At 36.9% G+C, this 24,438-nt stretch overlaps 2 protein-coding genes and 1 long non-coding RNA gene across 11 annotated transcripts; 1 reads left to right on the top strand and 2 right to left on the bottom strand.

Annotated features, from left to right (window-relative positions):
* Positions 1–344: 344 nt before the first annotated feature.
* On the bottom strand, positions 345–6,500 carry gdf6a (growth differentiation factor 6a). 2 transcript variants are annotated; one of them, XM_058747628.1, is made up of 3 exons: positions 6,266–6,500; positions 6,060–6,157; positions 345–2,573 (listed from the first exon to the last, which is right to left on the bottom strand). In XM_058747628.1, exons 1-3 carry the CDS (start codon positions 6,394–6,396, stop codon positions 1,693–1,695), a joined length of 1,110 nt encoding a protein of 369 aa, XP_058603611.1. In that variant the 5' UTR covers positions 6,397–6,500; the 3' UTR covers positions 345–1,692. The 2 variants fall into 2 exon arrangements, with proteins under 2 accessions (XP_058603611.1, XP_058603610.1); XM_058747627.1 differs by having other exon boundaries at positions 6,060–6,500.
* Positions 6,501–9,280: 2,780 nt separating this feature from the next.
* On the top strand, positions 9,281–23,643 carry sybu (syntabulin (syntaxin-interacting)). Of its 8 annotated transcripts, none has more exons than XM_058747622.1 (9): positions 9,281–9,498; positions 9,781–9,856; positions 15,035–15,089; positions 15,344–15,521; positions 15,666–15,869; positions 19,217–19,316; positions 19,655–19,804; positions 21,579–21,731; positions 21,853–23,643. In XM_058747622.1, exons 3-9 carry the CDS (start codon positions 15,066–15,068, stop codon positions 23,006–23,008), a joined length of 1,965 nt encoding a protein of 654 aa, XP_058603605.1. In that variant the 5' UTR covers positions 9,281–9,498; positions 9,781–9,856; positions 15,035–15,065; the 3' UTR covers positions 23,009–23,643. The 8 variants fall into 8 exon arrangements, with proteins under 8 accessions (XP_058603605.1, XP_058603602.1, XP_058603604.1 ...); XM_058747619.1 differs by having other exon boundaries at positions 9,284–9,498; positions 21,576–21,731; XM_058747621.1 differs by lacking the exon at positions 9,781–9,856 and having other exon boundaries at positions 9,284–9,498; positions 21,576–21,731.
* LOC131522254 (uncharacterized) lies at positions 15,457–18,066 on the bottom strand. The gene is made up of 3 exons (XR_009266485.1): positions 17,945–18,066; positions 15,658–15,800; positions 15,457–15,591 (listed from the first exon to the last, which is right to left on the bottom strand). It is a non-coding gene; the product is annotated as an uncharacterized LOC131522254 (long non-coding RNA).
* Positions 23,644–24,438: the final 795 nt, after the last annotated feature.

Here is a 24,438-nt window from a genome sequence, read left to right as displayed (position 1 = left end):
ATGACAGTTCATTGATATACTTAATTTCAATGTATTTCAATTTTCAAAAGTATCTGGGGAGTCAGTTGCACCAAACATTTTTTCTTTTTTTCCATTTCCATTTATATATATATATATATATATATATATATATATATATATAAGTATGACCCTTGATTGCTCTGATAGATTTTACAGATTAAATTTTTTTAAAAACTGAAACTTTTTTAATATGTTCTGTAGGTCTATGGTAAATGAATATGATTGATAGGTAAAACTATGATTGATATATAATTCAAACATTTCAGAGGTTTTAAAGTCAAAAGATTTAAATGGATCTTAGGAGTCAGTGGCACCACACAAAGTGCATTTATTTTTTTTATTAGTACAGTAATAGTGTGGATTATTATCCATTGATATACTGTATATATATTTATATATATTTGGGAAAAACCTTAAACTCTAGCTGAATGCACCTCAGAACGTAGATTCTATGCAATTATGAGGTAGACATCGATAATGGTATTTCCACCCTCAGCAATAATGAATACATTTTAAATTAAATTTGTTTTATCAGCGTAAGAAATACACGATTATCATGAAACTCTGTACATCACAAATAATAAAATAATTATAGAATAGAAATTATAGCGATTTGAGTGCATTTATAAATGTACATTAACAAAGAAATGTGGTTTTACATTTCTTCATACGTTGCACTTTAGGTTTTACTTTACAAATATTTACAGCTCATAAAATGAACAACAGTGCATTCAAAGCTAATGTGCATTTAAATATAATCTCGCTTTCGAGTCTCTTTTTTTCCTTGTCAGTCGATAGGAAAAACGCTCCTTCCAGACTACTTGGACAGTTGCGGAAGTGCATTTTGTAAAGATGCAAACGTTGATGGATTTCCATTTTTTGTCTTCTCAGAAAGTACAAAATGACATTTTGTGGATTTTTTGTGGAAAGGTCCAGGCACTTCAAAAAACATTTACTCGAGAACGTTGCCCAATGCTCCTCAAGAAAGCATCAGTCAGCCAGTCAGCCAGTCTCTCTCTCTCTCTCTCTCTCTCTGTAGGGATGAAGCAGAATCGCTTTATGTCTTATTTAGTGTTTGGTACATTCACCTTTGCTCCCAAAAGCTGAAAATGCCTGAAAATTACGCACTGGTGGTCGTAAAAAAGCCTTTCCAGGGCACTGCGTTTTACTCATTCATTTTCATCCATATACCATACAGTATCTTAACCATATAACTAACAGATGAGTTTGAACAGGTGCCCGTCTCCACATTCTTCTGAGTCCAAAGAGATAATGGTGTAACACAATCCTCAGTGAATCCTGTCCAGACGGTTACGCACTAAATCTGGCGTTTCTTCTACCTGCCTCGTCCGAGAGACGACTCGTTAAAGAAATATTTAGGGTTTTTGGACACGTAATTACAAAAAGAAACCCAGCATGTGTAAGGAAATATGACGACGAACCTCCTAAAACACAATTTTGTTCCAAGTCTAGAGAAACTGTACATGCGCTCTTGGCACAACCGCGAACAGTGGCCGGTGGAGATCGTTTAAATCGTCAATAAAAAAAAATGTCTCTGATGAAGAATCCCTTTTGCATAGGTGAGAATGCGCAATTTGGGCGGCTCAAGCGCGTCTTTACGCATCGTTCAAGTTGTTTATGCCTTGGTGCCAAACCCTCGTGTGTGAATCGCTACCTACAGCCACACTGTTCTACCACCATGTCCTCGTATTGTTTGTACACGACGTTGTTGCCAGAGTCTATGTAAAGTATACTGATGGGGCTGAGTTTTGTGGGGACGCAACAGCTCGGCGGCGTGCTGTTGGGGTCCATGGAGTTCATGAGCGTCTGAATGATGGCGTGGTTGGTCGGCTCCAGGTGCGACCTCAATGGGAAGTCGCACACGCCCTCGCAGTGGTAGGCTTCGTAATCCAGCGGAGCGATGATCCAGTCGTCCCATCCCAGCTCTTTGAAATTGACATGCAGCGCCTTTTTGCTGCATCTCGATTTGGACTTTTTGCCATGCCGTTTCCCATGGCGATTATTGAGCGCAGTTCTCCGTCTGCGCCGCGCTTTGAACTGCAGCGCGCTCTCCTCCTCCTCCTCATCGTCTCCGCGAGACTTGATCTTCTCTTTCATCTCATTAAACAAGTTTTCTCTTTTCCTAGACCGCGTGTAGACCACCAATATGGCCTTTTCTTGCTGCGTTCGGCCGTGCCGGAGGAAACCCAGTTGCTTTAGGTCAATTTCTGTGTCAGATTTGCCATGCGTAACCTTGAGCTGGAGACAAAGCTGATTCCCTTGATGTCTGCTTTTAAAAATTCCCCAAACGTCCAGAACCTCCCATTCTGCTTTTCGGGAATCCGAAAGATCAAGGGATCTGGAAGCCAACGGCCTCTCTGTTCGACACGAGAGTAAATGAAGAGTGTAGACGCCTGATGGGGACGGCTGGCCATCCCCGGGCGGTTTTCGAAATATCCTTAATTCAGCTCCGACCAACTCCTCTTTGTCTGAGAGAGTTGAGACATCAAACAGATACGTTTGTCTTCGCAAAGGAGAGAGCGTGAGATCGTCTGCAAGATAAAGAGAAATAATTGCAGTCAGATTCACTTAGAGTGACTCACATTCTCATAAAGGGGCCAGGTAAAACCTAAAACCTTATTTTAGGCTCTCTTTTAGTCTTTAGGATGGACAAATTCACACAAAATTAAGTATAAAAGAGTAGTTAGCTAAAAAAAAAAAAAATCAAGGAGAAATAAGGATGATGAAGATGCAGCAGTTTTTATAAATATTTTACCGTTTTTCTTTTTCGAAAATGTTTAATTGAAGTTTGGTAACAAGCATGCACAACATTAAAAATATTTAATCATATTAGAATGCAGCTTGTAGGCTAGATCAAAATTAAAGGAAGATACATGGTTGAATAGTCACTCTGCTGGCTCACATTCTCAGAGAGATTTATTTTAGTCTTTTAAGTCAGAAAGTGGGACAGACTCACTCAAAATCAAGTCTAATTGAGTATCCATCTAAAATTAGACAAAAAGAAGACAAGAAGCTGAAACAATTGTAGCCCACAAATTAATTGCTGACAAATATTTTCAGAGAAATCATTTTTGCTTGGTCAGTGAAGCAAATATGTGTGGTTTCTCTAAGGCTGCACTCTTAAAACTAAAAGTTCTTTAATATTCTACACCTCATGTTCAGTAAAGAACCCTCTATTTATCAAGAAAAGTTTTTTTGTGGCGGGGATTAAAAATTATTGATGGAACAATATAGGTTCTGAAGATCAGAATTGGTTTTAGGGGTCAATAAAGCACCGGTATGTAATTTTTTAAAGCACTAGAATTTTTGTTTGTTTGTTTGTTTTTAAAGTTACTTTTAGAACGTAAAAATGTTCTCATGTGGATCTAAAGCATTTGTGATTCTATTTGAAACATTTACGCCACGTGGGTACGTAGTTTCCTTATGTGTTTTTGTAATTTAACAAAAAATCATTTGTCATAAGTATGTACAGGTGACTACGCAAATAAGAGAGAACTGGTAGCCATAGCGAGGAAGAGAGAGAAAGAGGGAGAGTGGGGGAAAAAGAGTGCGCCAGACACAAAGCGACATACTGTACGTGTTGAACAATGCACAATTAATGCATTCTTTCCCCTTCAGGAATCCAGAGGCCTAGTCGCACTTTATCACCGCCTTTTATCTCTCTGACAGACCAAACGAGAAGCATTTATCTGAATTCATGTGAGCTTGTGTATGTAAGAATTTTAGTTGAACTATTAGACTATTATCGCTCCAACTACGCCTGGGGCACAGATATCATTTAGCCTGAACAAAATCCCAGATAAATACGTGCATAATTTTGAATAACACCAGACTCATTTTAATATGGCTGTTCGAGAGCCGATTGCTTTTTAATGCTTAAATACAAAATAACTGCACTGCAGTTAAACCTAAATCAAATCTTAAAAAACAGCACTTAATTTGTAGTTTTAATTCATATTTACTGCAAATAAAACGAAAATGAAAATTATTTTGGCTTTCTTTGTCCATGCGTGAACATAATTGTCAAATAATTCAAATTAAATGTTTGTTTTCGTTCCTGTGCACTTATGGTCCACATTAGCGTTTTTATAAGACCTCAAACAAATCGAATACAAGGTCACCAAATAATTAACAGTTCTGAATTCCCTCCCACCCCATTAAAATGCACCCCGCTTATATTTCATCCCTTCCGCCAAAAACAACATCCCCGTTCAAAAGTGATTATTGTACATATAAAATACAACTCCATGCAGCAAGAGTGGGACGAGCTTACGCGACGGCCTAAACGAGATCACCGAGACAAGTGAAGGCCACTAACAGAAATTCATGAATCACTATCGCTGGCTTTTAATCAATCAACATTCTTCTGCAATAATTCGATTCTGTACGACGACAGTGAGAGAGTGAGGGAGAGAGAGAGAAAGCGAGAGAGAGAGAGACAGACTTCTCTTGGTGTGGCTACCGGGGCACCATCTGCGTTTTAATGAGTTACTTACAAGTGCCAAAAGTAATTTTCATACATTCCGTTTGTTCTTGTCTGATCTTGCAACCATAACGATCTAAAATTTGGGGAAATGTCTTATCTGTTTTGGAGGAAATTCCTTCCTGTTACACAAAAAGATTACTGCCTTATCATAATTGAACGGCGCTTGAGTGGAAATGATTCTTGATGACATTCAGCAGCGAATGACGCGCATGGTGCATATAGCCAAGACACTATAGTGCAGCCAGGCAACTGGAACGGTTTGGTTTTGCATTAAGTGTTGATGGTAAGTGTTACAGACCGATTGCTACAGCACTTTAAGATGCTTATAAAAACGTTTTGATCTGTAACCCCGCGTAATGCACTAAACTCTCCACAATTTGAAGGCTATAAAGCCAGCAAAACGCCTAAAAAGCAACAATTGTCCAAACCTAAACAGACGTAAGGTCCTGTCCAGTTTTTGCTCTTCTCTTTTGGTGATGTTCCACTGGCTGAACTAGTTCATTACGGGAGAATAGACAGTGTTTGATATGTTATGACATGGACACTCAATTAGATCACCCAGTTCAAATACTCCAATCAGCGGTTTGATGCAAAGCAACCCTCAGAGGGTCCAGTGAAGGGTCATAGCCAATGACACATCAAATCAAAATCAGTGAGGAAAGTGAAGCTTTTTCATCGAATCAGTTGGCGCTTCTGTTCTTTCTGCGAACGCGTTTGTCTGCAGAGGAAAAGTGCACTGTTTGCGCCGCCTTCCTCTTTTCTTTGCGATCGTTTCCCCCAGAGTGTTCAAACAATTATTTGTTGCAAAGAAATCCAATTTCATTGCAACTTATACGCATAACATTATTAAATAGAAAATGCAACTAAAAACTATACTCTAAAAAAAAACGGAAATAAAAGTCTTTAACGTTTCAAAGCAAAAATACTGTAGCTGTATTGTACAAATAAAATATTTCCTTTAAAAAAAATAAAAATAAAATAATAATATATTATGTTGGGGGTTTTTTCCCCCTCGCATGAGGTTTGTGAGAACAGCCCGGACTGCTTGCACGCGAGGATGTTAAGGGAAAGATTTATTGCCTTCATTTAGAAAACGCACCAATTAGTGTTTTATTGGCATGTTACCTTAGGGTCAATGTAAATCTAATATAACTTTATACTAGCCGAAATATGAGGTCGTGCTAACCATTAAATTGTGGCCCAAGCAGGACGATTGATCACCAAACCCTTAGCACATGAATAAACCCTAGAAAATTATTCATCTAATTTAAGGGGAAGACATCATTATTTTTCCCTCTAACGACAATCTAGGTCTATTTATGGCTTTTAGAACAAAAAAGTATTTCTTTATGTTTTTGACTAACAGAAAGTCTGTGTTAAAGCATATACATCATCTTTTTTTTTTTTTAAATGATAGCCTGCATTACAATAATACAGATTTCATGAAAAAATGGTTCATTACTAAATATTGAAAATGCATAGTGCATAATTCAGATAGATAATGTATGCAAGAAAACAAAACAAAACAAACCTTTTCCCCTGTCTACAAAACTCGTTATGGTATTTGCAGACTTTGAAGAGCGGAAAAAACTTGCATTGAGCCCCAGTTTTTCAGCGGCGGAGTAAGTCCTGTATATAGAGATCATGTAATCGTGAGGCACAACCGGGTCCTTTAAATCATCCCGACGACCCGCACCCGGAGAGGATGCGAAAATCTCTTTAAGAAATTTGGGTGACCTTTGCCCATCATACGCGCTCCTGGCACCCTTGCTCCTTTTCTGCGATATAAGCGCAGCTGACTGGCAACACGGTAAACTCCAAAGGAAAATGAAGAGCGTGTAAAAGGCGACTGCTCGCAAGGCATCCATGGTGTTACTGTCCCCAAAAAAGTGAAGGCGAGCCGTGTCTCCCAGTGAAGCCGGGCTTTTTGGTTTGTGTTTGTTTCACGAGCGCGGACAGCGCGAGATCTGTGTTGCGTGTCTCAAGTGAAGTGCGCTGTACGCTCAAGAGCGCCAGACTGCAGACACACTCGCTCACGAGTCACGCCCACTCCACAGACGCTCCTGTATTTATTGGAGAACTTTTCCAGACTCTCTATACACCTCCTAAGTTGTGCGGTTTTTTGTTTGTTTGTTTTTATAAAATTAATGAAAAAACATCACTAATAGTAGTAATGAATTTATTATCATTATTATTAATGATGATGATACTAATAGCATGCATAATAACAATAGCATATTATAAAGAATAAGTATTATAATAAGTGTGTTTTCTTGCATAAAATCATAGATAGATAGATAGATAGATAGATAGATAGATAGATAGATAGATAGATAGATAGATAGATAGATAGATAGATAGATAGATAGATAGATAGATAGATAGATAGATAGATAGATAGATAGATAGATAGATAGAAAAAACTAATTGCTCAGTCTCAGGACTGGAGTCTGTCCTGAAATAAAATAAGTCACTGAGGGAGTCTTCTCTCTGTCTCTGCCAGGCCTTCCAAGTAGACTAACATGTTGACAGAGGTTAACAGGTCGACAAAAATATTCAAAGATCTATTGCACTGGCTACAAGCACCTCACTGCACCAGTCCTGTAGAAAATAAAGTTTCTTATTAAATCAAGTAAGGGAAAGAACAGGCTAGGTGAGAATTTATTGTTGTAAAGTGTAAGCCCACAACAACTGACCAAATAACTTGAACATGTTGAACATTCAATCCATCTTCAATGGAATACAATTCTATAGAAATTAGTTTAAATGAATTCCCAAGCAGTCCTGTCAGTGTATATGTTTAAGGCCTAAAGCCGAAAGACATTATTGTAACTGTCATGTAAAAGGTCTCACTTCTATCCTCACAAAGCTGGCTGCAGACACTCGGGTCCCGTTATCTTGCGCTGCACTGCCTCCTTGCGGTCATCAATAGCGCTGCATTTTGAAAAATGGCTACATAACACAAATGATCCAAATAACACAACCCAGCAAAATCCATGTTGAATTAGTCGATTATATTATTTAAAGCTCATAACATTTTCAAATGTAGCGCAACAAACTCCAGTACAAGCAACATATATATGGTGGTCAGACACATTCTTAATTGGGATATTTTTCCCCAGTCATCTCATCGGCAAAAAGTTTCCCAATTTACCTGAATTCACTGAGAGACTGGGCTAGTAGTCGCACTTTACACGCCGATGAATATTTCTCACTGAAGGTAAATTATAAGTCATGTTCTCTATATTTTTACTATTGTTGACACAGTCTGTCATTAAACAGACAATTAGGAAAAACTAAACTCAAGAAATTCATGAAACATCAGAATGTTTTGAGATCACGCCTGAAACGTAAACGTTTGCCTTCATGTATGTGATTAATTTTGTAACTTTTATGTACAGCAATTGGCACCCATTGTGGTTTTTGAAAGTGCTCTAAAGTTGAGTTGAGAATGTAACTGCTAGCATTGTTTTAGCCAACAAATAATGTCATTAATAAATGGTAAATCACATGAAAAAAATAAAATAAAATCTTCAGCCTGGCAGTTTATCACATAGCTTCATTGTTTTCCCTACAACACAATTAGGCTAGTACTGTAAATACACAACCTTCTACAGATTTGCAAACTACTTTCTAACAAACGTAATGTTTGACTCTAGGATAGACAAATTCTACAAATGCATCAGTTCTCCAACATGTTTTAGAAATTTTAACAGTAAAACGTAACTTCTTGTCCTATTATCTACCAGCAGAGGGCAGTGAAACCATATTATTATAACTGAGCGTCAATCGTATAACAAACAGCAGATTGCCTATATATTCAGTCGGTCACACGTATTTGCTAGGACTTGGGCTTTAATTTTTTGATCAATTTAAAAAGTTATTCAACTAAATGACATTTAATAAAATCATATCATTTTTGTATAAAAATAGGTTTTCTCAGTCTTCTGACATAATTTGGATGTTATACTGAATCGTCTTGAGTTAACACGGAGAACCTTATCTGGAGAATGACTTGACGCTCGTTTGGTAAGTTGACTTCAGCACCATGGAGAGCTGACTCCACTCGCTGCGCTCAGTCTTTACTGTCAGCAGAGCTGCTCAAGTATGAACCCTGCTGCAAATAAACATCTCAAACCAAACTAAGCTGGTTTCTGATCTTATATGGTCTCCCAGCCATGGTCAACGTGAGAGTTTTTCCACTTTTCAGCAGGTCAGCCTGGGATTCTATCCTAAAACAAATCTGGAAAATGTAGGCTACTTGATTTCTACACTTCAAATGTTAGTTTGAAGATTGCATGAATAAAGAATTAGCCTACTTCGGTTTTTATATATTTGAAAAACCATCCTGAGTTCCCCAAAGAACCTTTCAGTGAACAATTCTTAATATATATATATATATATATATATATATATATATTATTTATTTTTTTCTTAGTGTGAAGAACATTACAATAACCTAAGAACCTTTTTCCACTATAAAGAACCTTTTGTTCAATGGAAAGGTTCCATGAATGTTAAAGTTTCTTCATGTGACCATCTATGCCAATAAAGAACCTTTTTAAAGAGTGTAGATCAAACCCCATCCATCAACCATAAATACTGTGCACAAAAACAAGGCACTTTTGATAAAATCATGAGGTATGACTAGTATGGCTGTCATCAGTAAACCAAGTCAATAAATCTGACCTGTTAAACCTCATTCGACCATGTAAGGGTTAATTCTTGCTGCTCGTTACATAACACACTTGGAACATTAGTCAGATTTACGTCGTCCTCAGCTTCTGCTTGAGCACATTCACTGATGCATTGAGATGCGCTGTGCGGAATAATCTGGCTTCTCTCGCAGACTGAGGCTGGGAGTCCATCACATCAGATCAAAACAAGGGCTGAGGACCGAGAGAGCGCGCAGTGTGTTGTTTTGAAGAGAAACGGAGCAGCGCATCCTTCACTCAGGATCCCAACAAGAGGCAAGTGTATTTACTTACTGCGTCACACTGTTGTTTACCATAGCGGGTTTTAATAACACGCATATATTAACGGAAATAATGGTATACATTCTAATATTAGTAGACATAGGCTAGTTTTTAAAAAGAATAGCCTACGACGTTCTTTGTATAGCCCCTATTCAACATGTTCGCTCTAAACTTGAATTACGCATTGCTGTTCACGCATTGTGTAAGACTAATGTTTAATTTTAAGAAACAAATTAAAAAATGAAATGTATTTTTTCTTTCGTTTTTTTTTTTTAGTCGTTGTTTAGGTGGGGCAGAAGCGTCATTTGACAATTCAGAGATACTTGTCTGCAGCTAAACGTCTGTCAGTCAGGTACTGTCAATCAACTTTGTTTTAATTAAGGTAATTTTTTTACGAGCTGAAATATTAATATTGCCCTTTGTTGGGAAGTTGTTGTTTTATGAGTCTAGTTTTGACAGAATATTCACAGAACGCTATAAAACACTAAATGTGTTTTAAAAGTTTTGTTTATTTAATTATATAGAAATAGCCATTTTTGAATTATTATATTTAAAGTATACATTGCACTGTCTGTAATTAAAATTGATTTAAGTCATAAACATGTATTCCATACTGTTATACAGTAAAGAAATTACTGTATTATAGTATCAAGAATTTAGTAAGAATTACTAAAACATTTTAATTACATTAAAATGACAAATTGTAAAAGGCAAAAAAAAGTATTAAATATTGTAATGAATAATTAAATATATAAATCTGAGTCATAAAATGATTTTATTTTATATATTACAGTAGACAACATTTGAAGTGGATTATAAAATGTCAAAGTTGTCCTAAGACAAGAATGGATATTGTTTATGTTTTAGGACAAATTTGATGAAAGGTTTTTATCCACTTCAAATGTTGACTACACTGTAAAAAAAAAAAAAAAAAAAAAAAGAAAAGTTGAGCCAACTTCAAATTAAGGCAACCAGCTTCAGCAGATTTTTGAGTTCTCTCAACTTGTCGTTTTAAGTTTATACAACAAAAATTTGAGAATCTTTCACAAAAATAAGTTGAGCAAACTCAAAAATCTGCTGAAATCTTATTTTTTTTTTTTTTACAGTGTACTGCACATATATATATATATATATAGTGCTGCTTGAAAGTTTGTGAACCCTTTAGAATTTTCTATATTTCTGCATAAATATGACCCAAAACATTCAGACAAGTCCTGAAAGTAGACAAAGAGAACCGAATCAAACAAGTGAGAGAAAAATATTTTCTTTGTCATTCATTTATTGAGAAAAATTATCCAGTGTTACATATCTGTGCGTTGCAAAAGCATGTGAATCTTTTGGATTAGCAGTTCATTTAAAGGTGAAATTAGAGTCCATCTGTGCAGAGGTGTTTTCAGTCAGTGCAATGACTATCAAATGTCAGTACGTGACCTGTTTTATTCAAAGAACAGGGATCTATCAAAGTCGGATCATGTTTGTGGAAGTGAATCATGTCACGAACAAAGGAGATTACTGAGGACCTCGGAAAAAGAGTTGATGTTGCTCATCAGGCCATGACCACCGTTACCTTCCTGAGAAGTGGTCGACCAAAAAAAAAAATCACTCCAAAGCAGAACGTGTAATAGTCTGCGAGGTTGCAAAAGTTCCCAGGGTAACTTCTAAGCAACTAAAAACCTTTCTCACTTTGGCTAATGTTAATGTTCATGAGCCCACCATCAGGAGAACACTGAGCAACCATGGTGTGCATGGCAGAGTTGCAAGAAGAAGGCCACTGTTTTCCAAAAAGAAAATTGCTTGCTAAAGATCATGTGGACAAGCCAGAGGACTATTGGAGAAAGGTTTAATGGATGGATGAAACCAAAATAGAACTTATTGGTTTAAATGAGTAGCTATTATGTTCGGAGAAAAGAACACACTGCATTCCAGCTTAAGAATCTTATCCCATCTGTGAAACAGCCTGCCATCATTGATGGAACAATGAATTCTGAATATTTTACCAGCAAATTCGAAAGGAAAACGTCAGAACATCTGTTTAAGAACAGAATCTCAAAAGAACGTGGGTCATGCAGCGATACAACAACCCCAAGCACACAAGTCATTCTACCAAAGAATGGTTCAAGAAGAACAAAGTTAATGTTTTGGAATGGCTGAATCAAAGTCCAAACCTTAATACAAATAAAATGTTGTGGAAGGACCTAAGCAAGCAGTTCATTGGAGGAAACCCGCCAACATCACAGAGTTTAAGTGCTTCTGCAGTAAGGAATGGGCTAAAACTCCTACATGTTATTGTGCAGGACTGATCAGCATTTACAAGAAACTTTACCTTCAATTACTGCAGCAAAAGCGGGACACACCAGATACTGAAAGCAAAGATTCACATACGCAACGCACAGATATGTAACACATTTTTCTCAATAAATAAATGACAAAGAAACTATTTTTCTCTCGCTTGTTTGATTCGGTTCTCTTTGTCTACTTTCAGGACTTATATGAAAATCTGATGATGTTTTGGGTCATATTTATGCAGAAATATAGAAAATTCTAAAGGGTTCACAAACTTTCAAGCAGCACTTTAAACCGGGAGTAAAATGTGACCCATACATTTTATGAGATTCCCCTAACTACTGAAAAAAGTGGTTTTAAATTGAAAAAGTGGCACATTTTAACTCTTAGATGAAACAGAAAGTTAAACAAGACAAAAAAAATGTTGTGGGGCAACATGTCATCTCATGTCTTCTTAGAGAAAGTGCACTGAATTCTCACTGGAAATGGAAATTTAGAAAAAAACATATAATAACAAAAACTAATACTAAAAATAAAACTAATAAAATAATAAAAACCCTATAGTCAGTTAAAAATGTATGGAATGCTTCACACTATAGACTGTTACAAGCAACTAGAGAAAAGGAATTGCAAACATTAGTAATCGTGCACACTGATTAATGTACAATGTCGGCCTGTATTTAACCATCTTCTCCTGTAGTCAAGCTCAAATAACAACACTGAAACTAGAAAGCACTCAAAGCCAGTAGCAAATGCATTAGCACACATTATTCTCCATCTCCAGCAGCATTGAGTCATCGCTGCTTTACTGGACTAATGACAGAATGAGGAGTCACTGGTGCTGAGGCGACTGATTTAAAGTGTCTCGATGTGTTGTGCTGACTACATATTTAGCTAGAAGACGACAGCCTTAGTTATATATCTGTACATCAGAAATTAAAATACTAAAAAGTTGTTCAAATTGTTCACTATAATGGAAAATTACAATATATTTTGATAAAAGGGCTTAAGAACATAAAGTATGAACACTCTCACTGGGGTGGTATGTACCTTTAAGGTACTAATATCCATTTTTAAAACAATAATATTATGTCTTTAATACCAATATTATAGCTTTAGAGTACTAATATGTACCATTTAAGGGTAAATAACAAAGATGTACCTTTTGTACCTTAAATTACTGCCCCAGTGACAACTCTGTCTGTACCTTTTATTCTGCGAGTGAGATTTTTTACTGTCATGTTTTATGCATGAAATCATTCTTCTTAATTAAATATGAGCAGCATGTTACATAAGGTGTTATGAGTCATCAAGTATATAACCTCTAACTCTGACTGTACTCCAGCTTTATCACCTCAAGCCAGCCATTCCATTTGCATATAGGATGAATGAGGTGATTTAAGAGAAATTGCATCAGTAACTTCTAACTGTGTCAGGCTGAAACTAGTCTCAGCTTTTCTATTAGGCTGACATGAGGTAAAAACACTAAGCTTCTCGTCCTGATACAAGGCATCTATCATGGACTGAATGGCTGACTAATTTCACTGACCACTATCTGGCTTCTGTAAAGGCAATGATCGTCTGTGTTGACAAGTCTTTGTTGCTAGGTTCTGTTGCTAAGGCTGACTTGGGCTCAGAGAGAAAACAGTCTAGCTCCCATGAGTGGCAATTTGACAGTCAATCATTTTACAGCTTATTGACTAAGTAGAAAAAAGTACCATTCAAAAGTTTGGAGTCTGTAAGATTTTTAAATGTTTTTGAAAGTGTTTCTTATGCTCACTGGGGCTACATTTATTTATTCAAAAATAAAGTAAAAACAGTTTTAATATATTTTAAAATGTAATTTATTTATTTGATGGCAAAGCTGAATTTTCAGCATCATTACTCCAGTCGTCAGTGTCAAATGATCCTTCAGAAATCATTCTAATATGCAGAGTTGCTGCTCAAGAAAATTTCTTATTATCATCACAGCTAAAATGGTTGTGCTCAATAATATTTTTATATTGTATTTTTCAGGATTCTGATAAATAGCAATTCAAAAGAACATTTTTGAACGGGAAATCTTTTGTAATATTATAAATGTCTTTACTGTCATTTTTGACTAATCTTTGCTGAATAAAAGTATTAATTTCTTTAAAAAAAAAAAAAAATCTTACTGACTTTTAAATACTAATGTACCCTTTCATTTTTCAGTTCCCTTTGTGTAATTCTACCACCAATATTGCACTAAAGCTCACAAAATAATTAAAGCAATTATTTTTTCTTTAAACAAAGCACAAAAATATAAAACAACATAATACTTTAATAAATTTAAAAGGATGTGGTGACATAAGACACTCAAAAATAAAAAAAAGAAGAAAAAAAAAAGTAGCACGTTTTCCATATCCGAAAGGAATGGGCGACCTACATAAAGGATGTCCTTTGACTTCTTTTGTAATGAAATATGGCATCTGGATACAAAACGGAAAGAGGCAAGAACCCAGCTATGCAACAAGCGTCATCCTTAAAGGGTCAATTACGTCATCCGCACTGAAAGCAACCATAACCCTTATATAACCAACTTCAAAGAGATACTGAAAAACAAGGCACACGCAACCACAGCATATACCACTAATAACAGGAAATGGACCAATGACGTCATTGTCAATCAAGCGTAATACCTGATATTAAATTATTCAGCCGTTGAGCTTTGGTCTGTTAGTTATGAGCAGATCTGGAACACACAAAGCAGTTAAATAAGCTATTCAGAAGGATGGGGTTTTATCATCTCTGTACCTAGACAAGGATTAAATTGACCATATTACTTTCTTCTCCAAGTGCAAAGCCTTTTACATAACCCCTGGTAAATTCACTGATCATCAGAAGAATCGTGTTAAATAATAGCATTGGATCAGTTTAATTTAGAATGAGTGTTCCTGCAGTTTAATTCCAAGTACTAGTGAATTAATTTATATTAAAATGATAAGGCACTATATTTCTAAATTGTCCATAAAAGACAACTGGGTAGAAAACAATATTTAATGACAATTCTTTGCAAAAACTTATATTTAGCATTTAAGTACAGTATATAAATATTGTAGCCTGGCACTCTAGTCTATTTACAGAATCATTCATAAACTAGGTTAAACCAACCTGGCATCTTGCGTCATGTCCTCATTAATTTTTACACTATAATCTTTCTTTGTTCTGGTTTGTTTGTCATACCAAATCCTCATGTTCAAGCAACCCGTTTTCTTTTTTTTTACAGTTTTATTTGAAGTATTCCCTATTTAAGAAGAATGGGACCTTTTCAGACATACGAGGTGCTGAACTATCTTTAAATTATTCCTGTCTAAACACGTTTTTACTTACAGTAAGACTAATTGCATGTAAGCAAGACTTATATTGGATACTAACATTTTACTTTAAGGACCCAAGCATACAGCTTAATGCCAGCTTTAAAAAAGGCTAAACAGCTCACCTCAGATTGTAAACTCAGATTGACAACTGTAAGTTGTCTGTAGGTAGTTGTAGCACCATTCCATGTTCCCAGTTACCGATTTTCCATTTCCTGCAGGTAAAGGAAAAGGGAAGCATGCGCAGCCGTATCCCTCGATTTGTCCTCCACCCTTTACGTACTAAAGCAAAGGAGTCATCAGCATCCAACATGCCATTGTCAGAAGAGGAGAGCAAGGATTTTGACATTAGCTCCCAGCACTCGAAAAGAACCATCAGTCCCAACAGCCTGTCCTCAGGTAGGACACGAGGTTATCATGACTTCTCTGATGGCTTTTATGTGTTGTTGGCCTTGTTCATATGGCCTCTCTGATAAGGAAAAGCACACTAGTATAGTTTTAAATGGGGTGTTATGTAATTTCCACTTGGCTCTACCTTCTCAGATGATACTGGATGCCCAAGCAGTCAATGTGCATCGCCAACCAAGACCCCCTCAGGCTCTGACAACAGCCCACTGGGTTCACCCGCTCTGGGAGAGCGCAAGGTCAAGGTGAAGAGAGTTCGGATGAATGTAGTGGCTGAGTGGAGCGCACCCACACAGAAGCACAAGCGAGAGAAGCAACAACATTCACCAATCATGAATAAAGGTAATTTTATTTCTGCAATTATTGCTTTTTATTAAATTGCAATTTTTATGTTTTTATATTATTCTTTTAGATTCTGAAGTTTTTTTTAAATAATAGCAATAAGTTATTAATCATTTTATATTGCTCAGAAACACATAAATCAGTCAGAATAATTGAGAAGGAAAAAAATATATATTTATATGATAATGATTTTTGATTATGACTATGACATCAGGGGCCCGTTTCAGTAAGGAAGTTCAACCAACTCTGAGTTTAAACTTGAACTCTGAGTTGACTTACCGTGAGTTTTCGGTTTCAGAACGGCTGAATTGTGTTCGTTTATTCAACTCTGAGTAGGTTGACTCTGAGTTAAGCGCGTGCACCATGACTATGGAAAGTCATGATCAGTGGAGCTCTGAAATTATGATTCACCATGGCAACAGCTCCCGCCAAAAAGACGTTCGCGCACTTCCGAGTCAATGCGTAACTTTGATTCTTAATAACTGTCAATAACTTAATAACTGTTATAATATCAGAGGTGAAAACTGTAAATTATTTAACTAATATTCATTTTAATGGTATCCCATGACCAAAAAAAAAAAGGAAAAAGACAGAAAAAAGAAACAAGAACGTGGCAGCAGCTGAAAATGAAGTATAAAAAAACAATTCAATAAAGGTAAAGCTTTAAGCATGAAAGGTTCATGGGTGTTGGTTAAATGACTTTACAAACATTTGACATATCATTCAGTGTCTATTTCAATGCGCTGCAGCTTTTTCCACATAGTCTAACACTCTTTTCAAATAATTAAATAATCTCTAATCCAACCTGTTACAATTCTAAAATCCAAAAGTAAAAAGAAAAACTTTTGTTTTTTAATTTGTAGGAAATAAAAATGACCAGAAAAATTGTGAATAATTTGTGTTGCTGTGGTTAGGCATCTCGTAGCTAATCATCTGGCATCCTTCCATTCCATACAGTAATTAGTTTCATTTTTAGAAGGTGCAATGGTGAAGATATGCTTGTCATCAATGCATCCAACCACACTGGAAATCTTGAAGGAAATTCTGATTATTGGGTTACTTCCAGAGGTCACAGAAAGATGTTATCAAGTGAATGTCATTTACCAGATTAGCCTCATTTAAACCAATTTTTACACCACTGACCTACAGTCCTGTGAAACTCCTCTTTGACGGATTTGTGCCCAGGAAAAAAATTATCATTAGTGTGAGAAGGATGAACACTTTCCTTAAAATCTGCAGCGGACTTATAATGTAATTACAATCTCCGATGTTTTAAAGTGCGTTTTTTTTTTTATTTTGCATAATTATCTGTCAATGTGGTAAGAAATTAAAAATATTCTTGTTTCAGTTTGCAATAAGATTATTTTTCTTCCCTATGGCGAACGATTTTACTTGTTTTACGTAAAATTCACAAGGAAAATCCCCCAGGAAACAAGACTAAATATTTTAGACCATTTTTCATTTTTCATTTTTTTTAGATATTTGTACTTGAAATAAGACAAAAATACTCAGTAAGAAAAGCTATTTTGCAGCGTGAATGAATGAATAAGGTATTTAAACTTTGCTAACACTATAAAAAGGGGGAGGAGACCGAAAGAAACTATAGGTTTACCGAAGAAAACCTGCTCCTGACCAGGTTAGGTTCACAGAGTAAGTTACCACGGTAACTGACTCTAAGTATAAGTTACCTCTCTTTCAGAAATGGGTTTGACAAACCTCCCATTTTGAAACGGAAAACCCAGAGTTTCCTTCATTTCAGGGTTAACATACTCAGACTTTTCACTTAACCTCCTTTCTGAAACGGGCCCCAGGTCAAATAGTCAATGTTTACAGAACTGCATGTTTTCTGCATTCAAAAAAGCAAGAACCGCATGGTTTAGTAATCTAAAGTTTGGTTAGTTACATAAACATCCACAACTAGTGTGCACAGAAGGACAATTTGCACATGGGATCTTTATCAGCTTGTGTGCAAGTCCACTGCGGTGCAGGTTCACACACAGAAACACATACAGTTCTCCAAACTTCTGTTTTGAAACAAGGTTATGATGAGTAATTAATTTATGTCATGGTCACACCTGCCTGTTTAATCCATTTAAATGTTCTTGGGATTCTGCTGGAATTGGTTTCTCTGAAGTCTTTTTTGAAAACGGAAAAACACAACACAATCCAGGAAGTAACAGGTGCCATGTGCTTGATTACCCTTCCTCATAGAGGCCAGTGATTGGTTGGCTTGTAAATGGCCAATCAGTGCAACTTAAAGTAGTTGGCCCCTCCCACTGCCTGTGAGAATTCACAGCATTTGAGCTTGATTTGTATTGAGCAACTTGCACAGTTGTGTAATTGTTAGCGAGTTAGTCACATTTGTTTGGTTAGTTAGTTAGATAGTAGCACATTTGAAAAAGTACGCACTTTGTCATGGTTTTGTCAAAAGGAAAGAGATGCTTTTCAGGTGTGTATCTTTTTTGGAAAAACTTATTTTGGTAAAATCAAGGTCCTGAATTATCTTACCCCTCTTTAGCATATCTCTGTCTTTCAGTCACCTCATTTTGAATTTAACGCTTAATGCGTTTAATTTAGATTATTTTTAGACTAGATTTTTTTTTTTTTTTACTTCCACAAAATATTCTGTTATCTGAAATATGTTTTGATTTGATATGAGTATGTCTAATATAGTTCAGAAGGTTATCTATTTGCTTTCCCACTTGCTTCAATGGTACTTCCAGGAAGTAGGTAATCAGTATTATATCTCTTTAGTCTTAAGTTTAGCAAGAATAAAATAATATAAGAATATATCATGTTTTTAAAAGCCCTCTGAATAAAAAAAAATAAAAATAATGTTACGACTTCAAATATAATGATAATTTAGCAATTAACATGTTGCAAGATATAATAACATGGCTACTTTTGAATGGCTGTGAAAGTAGAAACAGTGTAGTTATGGCATCTGCCAGCAGGGTCTAAATGCTAAATGACAAAGCTAACTAGAAATGGCTGCAGGTAAGGTGATATTCAAGCTTACATAAAAGTGCTGAGAGAAACCGAATGTAAAGGATTCCTCTGTCACTGAAAGATTCAGTCCCTGACTTCCCAAGCCTTACTTCTTCCATACTGGAGTCAAACGATGTTCATCACAGAAGTCTGTAACCCTATATCCTCTGACAGGCCTCTTTGATCTGCATACTGGAAAATATGCTAATTGGAAACGTGCTTTGGTTGTGCATTTGGCGGGTTTGAAGTCTCTACTTCCACAGTCTTTTTAGATACCCTTGAATGGATAAGTTTTGCTGATGTTGAAGTCTTTTTAGAGGAAGCTTTAGACTTTTGATCCCAATTTTTATGTACTGTAGGCAGTGAGGCAGATTTCAGCTCAGCTAGCAGCACTGGAAGCTACAAGACACATGGAACTCTGCTCAGCAACTCTGCAGGGAAGATCTCATCATCTCGCAGGTATGGTTTTTATGCTTTATTTTTTTGTTTCTTTGCATGTTAAGTAATTTTTTAGTATAGTGTGTAAAATAGTTCGATACAGCATGCAACATTGTTGTCACTTGATCTTATTACGAGATTAATGGCATACAGTTAAATTTATTTACAAACCTCACACTGAAAATAGAAGTTCAAAGCACAGCGCACATTTTGGTAAATCTACAGTAGTAGGTTAACAAGATATTCCATGCATGCTGAAAGAATGAGTTGCATGATTGGTTGTTATTCCAAATATAGCCTGCGTGTCTTGCCTATCATGACACTGTCCTGTCCTATTTGCTTGGTCTTATCTCCCTTAGCCGTGGACCCCACATCAGAAGCCTGCCAGTGTTCAAGCCCGCAGGAAGCCCTACTGCCCCTCGCGACGCAGAGCTTTATGCCCCATTCAGGATGCCCCCCAAAGCCCCCTCCATTACCAACAGCAGTAGCAACTCCAGCTCTGCCAGAAGGTATGGACAAAGAGGCAGAAGCAAACAGATGTAAGGAAGTTGAGAACATGGTAGATGCAATATATTCTATGCAGGGCTCAGGCGCAATACAGATAGAGAGTGTTATCGTGTCCTCAACCTCTTCACAGAATAAAGGATTAGATTGGTCATGGTTTGGCTGTGCCAGGCTTTGAGGGGATTTTGACAAAATTGTCTGCTCTCATTTTGCCCACGCAGACAGCAAAGCCGTTGGCTGGCTGATAGGAGTAAAGTGTTTTTCAGTGCTACATTTTTGTAGAGAGGGTGAGGGGCATTAATATTTCATGTGCACACAGTCAGTGTGTTTGAAGATATTTAGGCTGTGTCGTTTGACTTAATAGCATGATGTGGGTTTTTAGTTTTGCCTTTTATGTGATTGAGTGCAAGGAAACTAGTGGGTGTTCTTGTTGACATGGTCAAAAGGAGTGCATTTAGTTGTTTTGGTTGATTGTATTGTATTTGTAGTGTCCTTTATATATATATATATATATTACCCCACACTCTCCATTTTGCTTTTTTATTTTATTATTTTTTTTTTTAATCTAAGCGCAGAACGTGTGTGTGCTCTGTAATGCCTTTCTGAGCTTCTCCAGGGTCCTTGTTTGTTCTCCTATTGTTCCATCTCTGGCACAGATGCAAATTTGACTTCAAAGCAACATAGCAGGTTGCTAGGATATTGTGCCTCTAGTTTTACTGCCTGATAACAGGGCCATTGCTTTGATGGGTTTTTTTTTTTAAATTTATTTTATAATTTTATTTTTAATTCTTTATGTACTTTAATATATTTGTACTTTTTTTTTTTTTTTTTTTCTTTTTGTTCTTTATTTCATTATGTTCTTTAATCATTTGCTTTTGGGGTTTTTTTGTTTTGTTTTTTGTTTGTTTTACCTCGCTGACCATGACACAATCAAAACAGACCTGCAGTCTATATTTGGGTCACGTCCCACATGTTGAAAACCATTGACCTAAACCAAATTTAATGGACCAAATAAAGGTCAGTTATGGTGACTTAGTGTAATATGAGGGTTTTTTTTATTTTTCATATCATTTAAAGCTTTTAGCTTTTGCATTTTGATGGAAAAAGTAGCTGGGTTTCCATCCAAAGTTGCAAATTTAATTTATGCGCAAAATTGGAATATCGCATAAAACATTTGCAAATAAGCACTGTTTCCATCCAAGGAGACAAAGAGAACAAAATCGTCACTTCCTGATAAACTGGCACTAAATATCACTAAGAAAAGTAGGAGAAGCCACTGAATATAATAATTTTGTATAATAAATTACTTGCACATCAAGACGAAACGCAGTTGTGTAAGACCGTTCTGGCAGGCAATTATACAGAAATACTTTGACGAAAGACTTTGCTCAGGCGTTTCAGAATGATCATAACATTTGAGAGGCAGATCGGTCTGCTGTTTAGTCCGGATATACTGTCCCATTGCACAAAGTCACATGACATTTTGTGTTTCCATCTCCCATTATTTGCATTAACCCTTTTTCTCATAAGTCAAAAACCACCTCAAGCGAGCGTGTAAACTTTTTTGCGAATTAAGGAATTTTTTTTTTTTTGGTGTTTCCATCACTAATTTCTGGTGCAATACTTCAAATTCCGCATAAAAACAAGGTGATGGAAACATAGCTATTAACTTTTTACAGACACAACAGGCCGTAAAGTTCATTACTTCAGCTCTTGTTGTAGCTTTCATATTAGCATGCTTCATCACATTTAAAAAAGCTTGCTTTTAACTTTCAGAAGAACCACTCCTGTACGCTACCATTCCTGCGGAGACAATCATGGTATCAAGCCTCCCAATCCAGAGCAGTACCTTACCCCTCTACAGCAGAAAGAGGTAGCCATACGACACCTCAAGACAAAGCTCAGAGATTCACTGAACACAGTTTGTGACCGGTAAGAGTCTGCTTTGAAATACTTGCACTAATGCATTACTTAATTGCATTTCCCTCAAGAGCTCTGACACAATTTGAAAACTGATATCACATGGTACATTTTCCACACTGATGGGTTTCAGGGAGGCTGAGGTTGAGGAGCTGAAGTCCCAACTGGGGCGTATGCGGGAGGACTGGATAGAGGAGGAATGTCACCGTGTGGAAGCTCAGCTAGCTCTTAAAGAAGCACGCAAAGAGATCAAGCAGCTGCGCCAAGTGGTGGAAACCATGAAGAACAGCCTCATGGAGAAGGACAAGGGCATCCAGAAGTATTTCATTGACATAAACATCCAAAACCGAAAGCTGGAGTCCTTGCTCCACAGCATGGAGTTGGCGCAGAATGGCTGCAACTTGCAGGATGAGCCGACGCTGGACTTTATCTGTGAGTCTCCAGAAAGTTCCACTGCAGTCAAGTTAGAGATGGAGCTACATGGTGAAGAACAAGCAGTGGAGGAGATGGCTGATAGTGAGCTGCTGGCCAATGACGAGATGGCCAATAGAGCTGAAATTCTCGAGAAGGTTCTCATGTCCACTGCGGTTGATTCCAGCCAGGATGGTGGCACCAAGATCATTCCCCAACCTGGGCTGTCCACCTTGGAGTTGAGTGTCTTGGAAAAGAGCACAGAGGAGCATATCTCAAGCGACCCCTTTGGTGCAGAAGATAAAGGTGTCCAGACTGATGAGATGATCTACACCGCTGATCTCCAAGCCCTCCTTTTCCAGCTGCTAAAGCTCCAAGGTGGCGGTTTCCCTGGTCTCCTTATTTCTTCTCCCCACCAATCCCAGGAATCACCTTCAGCACAAGTTCCCAAAAAGATTGAGGACTTGCCTGAAGCACAAAAACCCATAAAGAAGGAGGAGTTACCTGAAGCACAAGATGAAGTCAAAGATGTTGGCCTCATTTGCACCAACACTGCCCAAAACACCATTAATGATTCTGGTCTGGGCTTTTCCAAGCCCAAAATGAGTCCCCAGTTCATGGAAGAGCTGAATTTCGACCTGAAGAATCCCAAGAACACCTCTAGCATGGCAGTGGTGGGAAAAAGCCACTGGAGCAACAACTTCTTGGTCGATCTGGTTGCTGTGGCAGCACCCGTTCTGCCCACCGTGGCGTGGCTCTACTCGCAGCATGGTTTGGTTGGAGGGGCTCCTGTGTACAACATTGTAGCTTTAATTCGAGGTTGTTGCATTATGGGATTGCACTCGCTCCGCCATGTCTCTCACGGGCCAGACACTTAGTGGCCCTCACCCACAGTTACAGCAAGAGCACTTAAACATCATCAAGTAGAAATTTTGTTTTTGTACACCTGTGATTATTTGGCATACATTTATTTTCCATGTAGTTGCAACATTCCTACTTTGCACTGTGTATTTTTGAGGCACAAAGGATGAAATTAAGGGCATGTAATTTTTTTTATTATTATTGCCCTTATGTTTGTGTGTGTGTGTGTGTGTGTGTGTGTATATATAAATATTTTTGCATAATCTGATCATCTGGGTGGGCGATTATGTTGCTCGAGTCTTGTTCCTTGCTGACTGCTATTCCCTGCTTTTTATAAAAGAGTCATTTAGAGTGGCACTAGGGGCTGACTGTCAGTTGACCGTTGTTTTTGTTGTAGTTAAAATGTCACGTGTGTTCCAAAAGAACTAAAAACCTTCTGCCAAAGCTTAAATGTGTTCAGCATTTTGTTAAGCGAAACTGTATTTCTCTCCCTGGAGTTAGAGCCTTTATATGTTGCTCTGTAAACTAACAATTTCCTGAAAGGCAGCACTTCCACAGTACAGCGAACACTTGTTATGTGCCTGAGCTATGTGCAATATTTTTGTTTATATCAGATGTATATCATTATATTTATTATTAAAGCATGGAAAACCCCTCCAAGCTTGGAATTTTACTGCGTGTTAGAGCATGAGGAAGGTATTGGATAGTTTATAAACTTACTTGTCTAGGCCCACACTAAATCAGTGTCCACAAAAAGCTCTAAAGACTTTAAATGAATGACATTTAAAAGTGATACAAATCCTTCACCGTTTCTGCAATCCTGCCTATTAAACATTTTGGACAATTTGATCATGCTTTCAGCTACCAATAGAAGTAGAGTGTGGATTATGGAAGATGTTTTGTGAAAAGGTTTAATGCTGTGATGTGCCAAGCAAAGTGAGTTGAGTCTGTAAAGTGAGCCTTAAGCTTTAATCCTAGATTAATACAATTTAATTCTTTGCTCTTCACAAGATGAAGTTTATTTTAACAGCTACTTGTTTATGAAGCAATAGACTGTTTTATAGGGTGGCCATATTTTAGTTTTCCATATTTTAGAGGATAGTAGGGTTTTTGGGCAGAGATAGGGTTTGTTTTTATAATAAATAAAAAGAAAACAAGTAGATAGAATAGGGAAGTGTTAGAGGGTCACTTTTAATTAAAAATAAAACAAGGCAATAGAACAGAAAAAGAAGAGATAATGCTAATGTTAGAAGGTCATTATAACAAATAAAAAGAAAATAAGTAGAAAGGATAGAGAAAGAAAAGAGAATGCTAGTGCTAGAGGCTCTTTTTTTTCTTTATAAAGAAAAGTCACTAAAAAGTAGTTAGAATAAAACTAGAATAGAGACTGCAAATGTTAAGTTTTTTTCATTTAAAAAGAAACAAGCAGATAAAATTAGAATTAGCA

The sequence above is a fragment of the Onychostoma macrolepis genome, chromosome 16 (assembly GCF_012432095.1).
Source record: "Onychostoma macrolepis isolate SWU-2019 chromosome 16, ASM1243209v1, whole genome shotgun sequence".
NCBI lineage: Eukaryota > Metazoa > Chordata > Actinopteri > Cypriniformes > Cyprinidae > Onychostoma > Onychostoma macrolepis.
The sequence above is the reverse complement of the archived record's forward strand: the minus strand, read 5'-3'. Positions and strand labels throughout refer to the sequence as shown.